General features: G+C 35.0%; 1 protein-coding gene across 1 annotated transcript in view; it reads left to right on the top strand.

Annotated features, from left to right (window-relative positions):
• Window positions 1-998: 998 nt before the first annotated feature.
• LOC148943411 (uncharacterized) overlaps window positions 999-12,770 on the top strand; it is a 46,617-nt gene continuing 34,845 nt past the window's right edge. Inside the window, exons 1-2 of the mRNA XM_089100995.1 lie at window positions 999-1,133; window positions 6,936-7,025. Coding sequence (XP_088957121.1) covers window positions 1,038-1,133; window positions 6,936-7,025 — 186 coding nt within the window. The 5' untranslated portion in view covers window positions 999-1,037. The remainder of the gene's footprint in view (window positions 1,134-6,935; window positions 7,026-12,770) is intronic.

Genomic DNA, 12,770 nt, shown 5'->3' with positions numbered 1-12,770 from the left:
TTTGCCCATTGTTTACAAATAGAATCGGTTACTGGGAAGTATACGGATGTTATCAGGGAGGTCTGTGGGGAAGGGATATTTTCTACAAGAAAATTTTTCATTGGATGGGAAGTTTGGTGAACTTTCCAGAGAAAAGTTAACGTGGGGGGAATATTTGCCAGAATTCATATATAAAATTTACGTATTTTTCCGTATGAGAGTTATCACCAGGAATAATTCTTCAAGGGGAAACTTTCCATTGGAGGAGGAGGGTTCGAGAAAAAATTATCACGAAGGGGTGATTACAGGTTTGAATTGAAAAAAATATTCAGAAATCAAATACAATCAAGTGTTTTTTTTTCGAATGCGAGTATGCAAAGGAGAATTTCTCAGGCGGAATCGTAAGCGAGAAACTGTGTGAAGGGAATTTACAGCGAGGATGGAATTATACGGGGGTAATTTTCCAGCAGACTGTTTTACGTGCAAAATCTTCCCATGGAATTTTTTTTGAGGGAGTGGGAAATTTATTATTTGAAAAACGATCAGAAATTAAACTAAAAAAAATAATTTTTCAACTGGAAGTAAGGATTAGAATTAAAACATAAAACGAAACGAAACTATTCCGTATATAAGGGGGCTGCCTCCTGTTCAATGCTCACTCTTTACGTTCCAGTTGGAATTTCATACAAATTCTTAAAGAACCACTTCCGAAACACAAGGATCATTTAATTAGATTAACTAACTTTTTTTAAAGTGTTTAAAAACTATAGTGCGAAAAGAGGGGCATTGAGGAGGAGGCAGACCCCTCACAATCAGAATAATATCTGTTTGTTTTAAGATTTAATCCTGTTCCTTACTTTCAGTTGGATTTTTTTTTTATTTATTGTCCTGTAGTGGCTGCTGACGTTGTTTCATTTGTTTATAGCACACCCGAAATTAAGTAACGCCTCTCTCAGTTTTGGCTGTAAATTCCTTATCTCTGCGTTTTTTTGTATTTTTTTAGCATAAAAAGCGATCGCTTTCACTGGAAACGATTATTCATTTTCTCGATCTAAAAGATGAAAGGAAAACTTTTTATTGTGGTATTTGCTGTTCTTACATGTGTCTTCGCACATGTAGCAGAACTGAGAAGTTCTGCTAGAATTGAGAAGGAGGTAAACAAAAGTTTTTTACTGTCTTTTTAACCCGACATTAATTTAATAAGGATTATAGATAAAATTATCGTGCCCTAAGTAAAAAAAAAAACATTTTATAGCAGAATTATAACTATGCTGAAGTAATCTACCATTCCTTTTATAATGCTGGTAACCTCTCGATTGCGGCTGGTACCACTAGAGGCAATACATCTTGATATAGCCTGGTACAATTTGAGTTGAATGATTAATTGAATATTGAGTAAAAATACAATTTCAAAAATATTTAAAAAATTGAATAACAACCGAAGGAAACATGATAATTTGATTAACAGAATTATGCTGTACACTATAAAACAAAAACTTAATTGTTTTTTATGCTTGATATATATCCTTGACAAGTATATGGGATAATCATGCCTGGGGTAGGGGGGCAGCTTGGTTGCAGGGTCAAAAATTGACCACAATATTCACAAGCAGCATAAGATAAGGAACGTAATGGAACTAATTGTTTTGCATTAGGATTTGCAAAAAAAGCTTTTTTTTTCAGAGTCATAACTCAACAGTGTTGCCTAGAATTTTCCTGTCATTCTATCTGTAGCCTAAATAGTTGTAGATTCAGGCATGTTGTCTAGAGGTAGGGGAGAAGGAAGACTGGATTCTTCTCCAGAAGGGTCAAAATCTATGTTAGACAATGAAACACAAGAAACACACTAAGAAGTTAAAAAGCTGATTTAACTTATATATATATATATATATTATAATAAAACACTATAATATGGAGAACATTACAAGATTTAAAGTCCAGCTTCCTGGGAACGCTGTTTGGAAAATGAGTGACAAATTTGTCAATGCTGACGTGAATTTCACAATGCACATTTAAAAGAGGTAAGTTCACATCAATAACGTCACATCACATGACAAATAAATAAAACTTACTTCTTAATAACCTCGAAAATGCTGCAATGACTATAAAGCTTAAATAAAGCACACGAGAATGAAAAAGGGTTTTATGACAAAAAAAATGTCAATTTCTGTATATCATTGTCCTTTGCCATTTCTATATGTTCTATTAAAGCTTTTATAAGACAAAAACTACACAAAAGACTCATGCTGCTCAATCCACCTTGTTTTACACATCATGAAAAAACTGATCTTTCAGAATTTTAGTTAGGGTATAGTTTGTTTTAGCTGAAGTATAGAGGATCACAATAACTTCTCTTATAATTCCTGTTACATTCCTGTTAAAGGAACATTAGAGCTTTTTAAAATATACAGGTTGAACAAGGTTAAGGCAGGGGCATCAAGATGTATTTGTCGCTTCTTTTTTAATCTCAGCTACAGCTCCACAATTAGTTAATACCCACTTAGTTGAGTGGCTCACAAAGCGAGACTTAAGAAACTCACCAGTTGTCTCATCGAATACGATACTGGCATCACTCAATCAGTTGATTCTGGGATGTTTGACGTACATAGGTAGTATTCATGCATACTATTTTCAAATGCTCCTTTAGTCTAACCTCCGGTCACTCGTATGATATAGTAAAAGTTCCCTGAAAATTCATCAGTTTGACAGGGGAGCGTCATCATTGCATACGTACCATCATTCCTTTGACTTCGGATTAGAATATTCTACCATCCAAAAACACAACTACTCTACTATAAGCTGCAATCAAGCTTTATTTTCATTCTCCTGTTTCAAAAGCTGTCCATTTACTCCGTTATGTACAAATCTGTAGGGCATGTTAGTGGTCTTAATAAGGGCTTCCTACCTTTAACAGCATTACGATGATACCTGGAAGCCCCATGCGCTACCAGGTGCCGTTTATCTCCATTAGCTTTGTGAACTTTGTTAAAGACTGGGTTGCCAGCTTTGGAAGAGCAATTTTTTTTTCTTTAGTCCTCAGCAGCTCCTGTCACAAACAGAACATAATATTTACAAAAAAGACCTTTTTTGAAGTTGGAATACAGAATGTGATAAGAAATAGCCCCTTTTGAGTTTCAACAGTCTTTTATTTTGTGGGGTTTTCAATTATATTGATTGTGTTTAACAGCATGGCGATGATACTTGGAAGCTCCATGCGTTACCAGGTGGCTTTCAATATAATTCTCAGAAAAAGGTTATAAGGGTTGGTTGCAATTGAGGGGTTAGTCTCAAAAACTTTCACTGAACTATTGGGGACGTCTTGGGAGCTCACTCTGCTTGCTTGAAGGCTAATCGTGTCGAGTCAAATCCTCCTCTGATTGATTCCAAAATCAGAGAACTGTCTAGTATTTCTGGCTGCATTTTTACATTCTGAACAATTAGCAAAGATATTCAAATAATTAGAGCAGTTATAACAACTCATACGCGCAAATTCAAGAAGCAAGACTATCAAAATTGACTGCCTTTATTTTCTCAATGTAATGGGAGATCAGCCACATGTGACATGAAAGGCACTCGAGAGTTTAACATGCTTTATAATTAACAGATTTTGAAGACAAAGGATAATTGTAATGTGGACGGTTTCTCAACAACAAATAGTGACACAATACATAGAAGAACGGATCTATTTTTGAATATTTGGTGACTAAACGCATATGATAAATGTCTCGGCCAGTTTGAACACACCACAACAATTTTAGATAATGTACCAAAAACAATAAAGTCTAGGTACTCAGGGGACGCCACCCCCTTCTATGTTCAAGTTTACCTTCAATGCTCGAGGCATTTATCTAGAGCTATATCTGACAAGATTAGAGGAATCACGCTATTGTCAGAGTAGTGACTGTTAAATTTGACAAAAGTTTTGATTGGAGTTTATTATAGTAGTTTATTATTATTTGGCCCGTTTCTTAACTCATCAAATTCAAGGTTTTCCCTTCAATGTTCTATTTGTCAGTGAGTGGCAAGACCATAGCACTTTGGTAAAACGACAGAAACGTCAATTTAGAGAAGAAGGAAGTAAGAACTTCCATATAAGGTCTTTAGCACATTGATGAGTAAAACAATGGGCTTATCATGTTCCCTTCAAAACAGTGTGATTTTTCAGTGGTATTTGTGTTTTCGGTTGTTTCAGGTTTGGCTCCAATCTGTTGCCACCTGCTTCCAAATAAATGAATGCACATGGTTTAAACTGTCTTGAGCTGATCAAGCCTTTACAAAAAAGGTCTGGCGAAAAAAAAAATTTAACTTTTATTTTGGTAAAGATGATAGCGTTGAAAGGTGAGGTTTGTGGCTCTTTGACGTTTCAAACCCACAGATGCGCATTTTCAATCACTCATCAATCCTTCGCAAAAGGCATTTTCTTTTCTGAAAAGCTATTAAATGTTCTATGGTTGCTGCGATTGCTGCAAAAATGAACAAACCACGGATCAATGGCACCAAAAGTTTAAAAATAGTTTTTTTTCAAAAATTGTCTTCTATAAGAAGTTGTCATTTTTGATTGAATCAGAGATGGTAATAAATATTTACATTAATCTTAATAGTAAAACTATATTGCAAAAAATTTTCGATGAAAATATAAAAAAAAGCCTGAGAGCTATCAAAATGATGCTGAACGGAAATGAAAAGTGAAGTATTTGAATTGACACAATTCAAATTTCAAAGTTTATAAAATAACAGCAGCCTCCCCCCAACCTTTTACCACAAGGAAATCCCTTTTCTTACATGCGGAGCATTGCTTTGTCTCCTTTTTCTTCTATTTTATTACATCTATTTGTGAATTGCTTTCTAAGTTAGCACCAAGTTGTTTTTAAAATGCAGTCTGTAGCCTAAATAAGTCAGTTGAAAACCTAAATAGAGAAGGTTCATTCCTTCCCATCATGTCAGCAGTTACCAGTAGCCCTGGCAAATTAGAAGCGAAACGTAAAGGAGTCTGTACTTAGCCCAGAAGGTGCTATAATTAGGCTACAGAGACCTAGGTTAGCCCCTTCTCAGACAATTGAGTATTTATCTTTCCACTGTTTTTCCTTGAGTTTGGCATGGCTGACTAAGCACAAACTTATTAAGTAATTTGGTTAAGACTACTGGTTTGGTTCATTCCCGTTTTTTTCTGTATGTTTCTTTTTTAGAAACATACAGGAATTTTTTTTGTTTATGATTTGATCTAGGTGACAAGTTACAGGTTAAATGTATTATTTATTATAATTGACTTGTATAAACATTGCAATTACTGTTTGATAAGATAATTTTATCATTCTGGTTCCTGTTTATAATTGATGGCAGGTGTTGCTGATGACTAACCCCTATAATAAGCACGATAAATGGCAGATGGCTCCATATTATTTTAATCTTAAAGGCCATGATGCCTCCCCCCCTCAACATATTATTTTATTCTAGAGTTATCCTTTTTTCTATTTTATGTGTTTTATTATCATTATCTATCTTTTAATATTTTATCTGATTAAATTTCTATATCTGGAGGTATGCGGTAGGTTATAATGTAAAAATGTATTTATTTATTATAATTGTGATGTATATGCATTTTAATTGCTGTATGAAAAAGCACAGTTGCATTATTTTGATTCCTATTTTTCAACGCAGGCAGTTGCTGCACGTGTTTTGTTTCATTGATATGGTTGTTGTCGTTGTTTGGGGTTTGAAGCGTTTGACCAATAGGTCATATGCGTTCGTATCACTCGATTGTTCTGTGCCTTCTGTAATAACTAGGTTGCTTGGGTGTCACTTTGGTCAATATTCACTGAACCTGATCATGTATTACTTATCTTGCTATTGGCAGGGGGTAATTCACGTGCAGCAACTGCCTGCGTTGAAAAACAGGAATCAAAATAATGCAACTGTGCTTTGTCATACAGCAATTAAAATACATATACAATAAAATTATAATAAATAATACATATTTACATTGTAGCCTATCCCATACCTCCAGATATAGAAATTTAATCAGATAAAATCATTCCAGGATTCCCCCATCCAAACTTGTAAAATATCACTTATTAAAATTCTCCCAGAAAATCTCTTTCTCACAGTAAAACCTCCCAGAGGAAAATCCCCCCCTCTACAAAAAAATTTACCCAAAAATCTCTGTATGAAAATATAACGGAACAAAGGGGGGAATTGCAAAACTTGCAGCCCTTTCCAAAAGGACTAAGGCGGTCATCCCCAAAGGCATTCCTTTTGGACTTCTCAAATTCGGTGAACCAAATGTTCATTTCAAAATTGATACCCCCCTCCCTAGGAAGGGTCAAAGTGGGGGGCTAGTTGCCAAAAAATTTTTTTGTCACTTTAAAAGGGCACTAGAACTTTTGATTTCCACTCAATTAATTCCGCTCTATATAGATAACCCTGAGCCGGAGACAATCACTCCTCTGGGGGAAAAAGAAGAAAAAGCAAACAAGTATATGTGATCTTACGTCTGCCAAGAAATAGAAATTCCGCACGTTTGTAGATATAAACATTGCTCTATGACAATCTGAACTTAATGGTGTAATTTTCATTAAGGTCCATTGACTTTTTGGGGGTGTTTCTGCCCCTTCTTGAAAATCCGTCAAGTTAAGTCAGGCTTGTAACTTTTGATCAGTAATATTAAACTTAATGGACTCTTAACTTTTAGAATCAGCACAAAAAGTTAATTTATTTTATTTATCTACTGATTTTGAAATTCCGTTTTTTAGAGCTTTAGTCACTTTTGGGCCGATCTGCTCTTTACTGACAGCTATTCCTTACCAAAAATTGTTTGATAAGTCCAACTGGTTATATTATCTTCCATTGTGAGTGGTAGCTGTATAGCAAAACTATAAGATTTAAAGGGAGTATAAAGCTTAAACACCATTTTATTCTGGCTGATTTCTGCATTTAGGGTAAATCATTTTCATTTTTAGGATAATCCTAATTTGCTGAATCATGGATTGGAACCTTCTTCTGGTAAATGTCCTACTGCGTGTATAAGTGGATGCTGTCCATATTATATGGTACGATATTTTCTTTTTCTAATAGACTTTTACACTTTATTTCATCCAGCGAAGCAAGAAAGATGAGATTCTTTTTGTTACAAAAAAAGGCAAAATTAACAGCAAAATTAGCAATCTAGAGAAATTCCATTAACAAGATTTAACTTGAATCCATGGGATGGCGTCAATACTGGGAGGAACAGATGGGGTTTGATATCAAATAAAAGATAAAACTAAATGTAGTCCTTATTAAAGCTCTATTATACGGGTTCGCTGTCTTTTAATGCACCTCTTAATTTGAATGGTTTAAGGCAGGAGAAGAAAGGTTTATCGATTTGACTTATAGACACTGCTGAAATTTATGCTTAGTTTATAATACCCATACCAGGGAAGTTTTTTAAAGATGGTTTTCTACCCTGAGCCAAATGAAATTGATCGACCCAGAAAGTCTTGTGGGTATCTCAGAATTAATCAAACAAGAAGAAGAAGAAGAAGGGTGTTGAAGCTATATTTCAATGATATTCATTCCGTATCTGGATGTCCAAATTCCGGATGGCAACACAAGTTTTACAGTTACTGGGATATTCTTCTATTTCCAAGTAGTTCTTCTGGAATGATGAAGGGACATAATGAAAGGTTTCTTTAATCATGACAAGCACATCTTGAATGTCACTCAAATCATTTAAGGATAGACAGGGGTTAAAAAAAAAATAACTTAAAACACCTGTAAACTGGAAAAATGTCAAATGGACTGCCACAGGGAAGATGACAATGGAAGTTCCTAAAATGAAAATTGTTTATATTGTAGAGATGTTAATTCATAAAAAAAAAATTAAACGATGAAAACAAAGACGCCAACAAACAGAACTTCAGGAGACTGACATCATATGTTTTATTAAAGTAAAGATAGGAATAGGTCATATCATAGCTTTCTACTTGAAAAAAGTGTGGCTCTGGGCCATTACTTTTCAAAACTGGGTAGATTTGCTGCTGCTAAACTATGATATATATGTAGATACGATAAATGCCCCTTTGTTTACTTAAGAATTTTGTTTATAACGATTTAAAATTTCCAGACCTAATTTTGTCCTTAAAGTATAGGCCTAGCACATGGATAAGGCTCGTTCCTTTATCATCTTTAGAAGAATTTCTATTATATCACATAATAAATTCATACGGACACAACACACACTGGTGATCCTAGTCATAAGAAAAAAAACTTTTCCCATTAGTATACAGGCTTTACCCTTTAAATCATCTCCCCATCCCCGATCCTCCAAAATTACTATTTTTTAAATTTTATTCTTAATTAAATGCTAAAACAATGAAATTTGAGTTTTAAGAGCTTTTAAAAAAGCTTCTTGTTCTAATTAAACTGCCCTTGTGCTTCAGAGGTTGCTTTTAAAGAATTGGGACAAAATTCAAACTTTAGCGTAAAGAGCGAGGAATTGAGAAGGAGGTAACTCCCTTCATATACGTAATAGTTTCTGTTCGTTTTAAGTTTAAATGTTGCATCTTACTTTCAGTTGAAAAAACCTGTCTTTTTTATGTAATTTCTGATCGTTTTTTAAATAATCCTAGGAAATCGGGCCCCAACTCCACGGAGAAATACCCTTCCCACGGAAATATCCACTTGACAATTTAATCCCAGTAAAAATTTACCCAGAACAATTACTTTAACAATTAAATTAAAATGTATACATGCTTCCCAATAACAATTACCTTACGTAAACAATGGGCAAATTTTATAACTTAAAGACCTTTCCCCTGGACCTGTGGGGGGATTTTATATCCAATGACATAGTTATTAGGTTTTTTTTAACTATGACGAAAAGATTTCTATTTCAAAATTTTGATCGGACGATTTTCGGGTCAATGGGGTGGGGGAGGGGGCCTAAGCGCCCTCCAGTCCTTTTGGTCACTTAAAAAGGGCACTGAAATTTTTGATTAAATTTTAAATGAGACCTCTCACGATATTTAAGGACCACTAGAATGATAAAAAAAAAAAAAAAATTTTAAAACAACAACAAATAAACACGTATCCGTGATGTTTCTTCTGGTAAAAAAAAAAAATATAAAGTTGTGCATTTTTGCAGATGGGAGCTTGAAACTTCTAGAGTACGGTTTTATGATACACTGATTCTGATGGTGCGATTTTAATTAAGATTCTATGAATTTTGGGTAGGGGGTTCCTCTTTTTTCAAAAATCAGGCAAACTTTTTCAGGCTCGTAACTGTTAATGGGTAACACTAAATGAAATTTATTTAGTGTTACCCAATATATTTCTAATTTTTACCAGAGGTATTTCGTTGTTTTTCAATTTTTTGATATAAAATTAAAAATATACTGTCATTGGATGGGAAAATTTTTTGGAGGTTTTCAAATTCTGTTAACCCAATTACAGTTTCCCAATTTTCTCAAAAGCTTTTTGCTTTTTTTCTTTTTTTTTTTTAGTTCAGTATTTCGGGACAGCAGATAGGCCCGCAAGACTCTTCCAGGTAAAATTTATTATCTAGCATCGGTAATTTTGGAAACCCATACATAATTAATGGTAATATTTCGCTCTCTTTCACAGAATTGAATAAGAGAAAAAAGTGGGACGAAGAGGAATTTTCAGGCAAAGAAATATTTTATAATATTCCAGCAATCAAGAGCATCAAAAAAATCTGAAAAACCGGGAAAAATTTGAAAAAGAGTTAAATTGACCGTTTTAAAAATAGATAAAAGGAAGAATGTCACAAATTTATTTTGGGGGAAAGGAAAACTATTATGGCTGAATAGTGGCCGAAACTCTAAAAAACGGAATTTCGATACCAATAGATATATAAAAAGAATCGGCTTATTATGCTGATTTCAAATATATAAGTTTTATTAAGTTTAATGCTACCCATTAATGACTCCCCGGCTGAGAAAATTTACCTGATTTTTGGGGAAAAGGGGAACCCCCTAAAATTCATAGAATCTTAATGAAAATCACATCATCAGGTTCAGCGTATCGGAAAACCCTACTGTAGAAGTTCCAAGCTTCTATCTGCAAAAATGTGGAATTTTGCATTTTTTGCCAGAAGAAACATCACGGATACGTGTTTATTTGTTGTTTTTTTTTGGTTTTGTTTTGTTTCCAGTGGTGATCTTATCGATCCAGTGGTCCAAACTATCATGAGAGGTCTCATTTGAACGGAAATAAAAAAAAATCTAGTGCCCTTTTTAAGTGAACAAAAGGGCAACTAGGCCCCCCCCCCAAATCGACCGATTAAAATTTTGAGATAGTAATTTTGTTCATCATAGTTGAAAGATCCAATAACTATGCTTTTGGATATAACGTTACCCCTCCACCCCCCCCCAGCTTCAGGGTAAAGGTATGTAAGTTATTAAATTTGCTCATTATTTACGTAGGGTATTTGTTATTGGGAAACATGCATTCATTTTAAGGTGGAGGGACGAATTTTGTGCTGGGGTTTTTTCCAAGGGGGTATTTTCCATGGGCGGGGAAGTTTCCCGTTGGTGATGTTGTCTAGGGAATTATACAGTAGGGGAATTTGCAAGAATTCCAATACAAAATTCTTTTTATATATCTTGCTTCCTCTTTTTCGTCTCAATTTTACGCGTGGAGTTGTTAAGGATAATTGTCTTGGGTAAACTTTCATCGGAGTTGAATTGTCAAGTGGATACTTCCGCAGGAAAGATATTTTTTGTGGAGCTCAGGCCACTTTTCCTGTGATTATTTAAAAAACGATCAGAAATCCCAAAATAAAACAGGTTTTTTTCTACTGAAAGTAAGGAACAACTTTTAAACTTAAAACAAACAGAAATTATTACGTGTATGAAAGGGATTGCCTCCTCCTCAATTTCTCGCTCCTTACTCTAAAGTTTGAATTTTGTCCCAATTCTATAAGAGTAATATCTGAAACACAAGGGCCATTTAACTAGAACAAGAAGCTTTTTTGAAAGCTCTTAACAACTCAAATTTCAGATTAGAAACTCAAAAACTCAAGATCTAAAATTAGATTAAAAAATGAGGATTATAGAGTATTTTGCGGGCAAAATTCCATCATAGGCAGTGCAATCGCCCTGCCTAAGTTAACAACGATGTTGGCACAATGCATTATTTATTTATTTATTTTTTATTTAGACCAGGGCACTTCATATCGAAGGAGATGTCGTAGAAACTTCAAAAAGACTAATTCGATTGGAAATTGGAGTGGCTTGTGCCTTTTTTAATAGACGAAAGGGATTGGAAGGCAACTAACTCCCCTTCCACGCCCACCATTTCCCCAAACACATTCAATCTAAATTTTGAGATAGCCATTTTGTTCAGCGTAGTTGATTTCCACATAGAAATTATGTTTTGAGGAGGACACTCACGAACAGTCCTCAGGGCAAGGGTTGTAAGTTATGCCATGGGTGCATATAAGGTTATTATAGAAAGCGGTGTCGTAGAAACTTAAAAAAATGCTCATTTGATTGGAAATTCAAAGGGCTAGTGCCCTTTTAAATAGTCAAAAGTAATTGGAGGGCAACTAAACCCTCTCCCATGCCCACCTTTTCCCCAAACACATCCAATCAAAATTTTGAGATAGCTATTTTGTTCAACGTAGTTAAAAGTTCTGGAAATGAGGTCTTTGAGGGTGACACTCCCCCCACAACCCTCAGAGCAATGGTTGTAAGTTATGCCCTGGGGGCATATAAGGTTTTTATAGAAAGTGTTGTTGTGGGAAATTCAAAAAAGGCTCATTTGATTGGAGATCGAAATGGCTAGTGCCCTTTTTAATAGTAGAAAGCGATCGGAAGGCAACCAACACCTCTTCCACGCCCACGTTTTATCCGAACACATCCAATCAAAATTTTGAGATAGCCATTTTGTTTAAAGTAGTTGAAAGGTCCGAAAATTATATCTTTTAGGATGACACTGCCCCCACAGCCCTCAGGGAAAAGGTTGTAAGTTATGCCCTGGGGGCATAAAAGGGTTTTATTGAAAGCTTTGTCGTAGAAACCTGAAAAAGGGCTCATTCAATTTGAATTAAAACGCCAAGTGCCCTTTTTAATAGTCGAAAGTGATTGGAGGGCAAGTAACCTTCCTCTCACGCCCATTAATTCTCCAAATATATCCAATCAAAATTTTGAGATAGACATTTGGTTCAACGTAGTTGCAAGGTTCGGAAATTATGTCTTTGAGGATGACAACCCCCTCATAGCCCTCAGGGCATGGGCTGTAACTTATGCCCTGGGGCATATAAGGTTTTTTTTAGAAAGCGTTGTCGTAGAAACTTCAAAAAGGGTTCATTCAATTGGAAATTGAAAGGGCTAGTGCCCTTTTTTACAGGCGAAAGTGATCAGAGGGTAACTAACCCCCCTCTCACGCCCAACTTTTTCTCAAACACATACAATCAAAATTTTGAGATGGCAATTTTCTTAAACGTAGTTGAAAGTTCTGGAAATTAGGTGTTTGAGGATGACAACCTGACCCCCAGCCCGCAGAGGGAAAAAGTTTTTTATTAAAAAAAAAGCAACACATTAACAACAAAACCCGAAGTTTATTACACTTGTATGGGCAGACATCACCCTTTACAAAACCTTACATACACAATTACTACCAGCCATCCTTAGAGCAGAGCAAGGGTGATACCCTGGGGGTATATAAGGTTTTTTGAAAGCGTTGTCATAGAAACTAAAAAAAGGCTCGTCAGATTGGAAATTCAAAGGGGTAGTTCCTTTTTTAATAATTAAAAGTGATTAGAGAGCAACTAACGTCCCTCTTACGGCCAT

The sequence above is a fragment of the Artemia sp. Qi Xiang Cuo genome, chromosome 15 (genome assembly GCF_049724085.1).
Source record: "Artemia sp. Qi Xiang Cuo chromosome 15, ASM4972408v1, whole genome shotgun sequence".
NCBI lineage: Eukaryota > Metazoa > Arthropoda > Branchiopoda > Anostraca > Artemiidae > Artemia > Artemia sp. Qi Xiang Cuo.
Note: the sequence above shows the minus strand (reverse complement) of the source record. Positions and strands in the feature narration are given on the sequence as shown.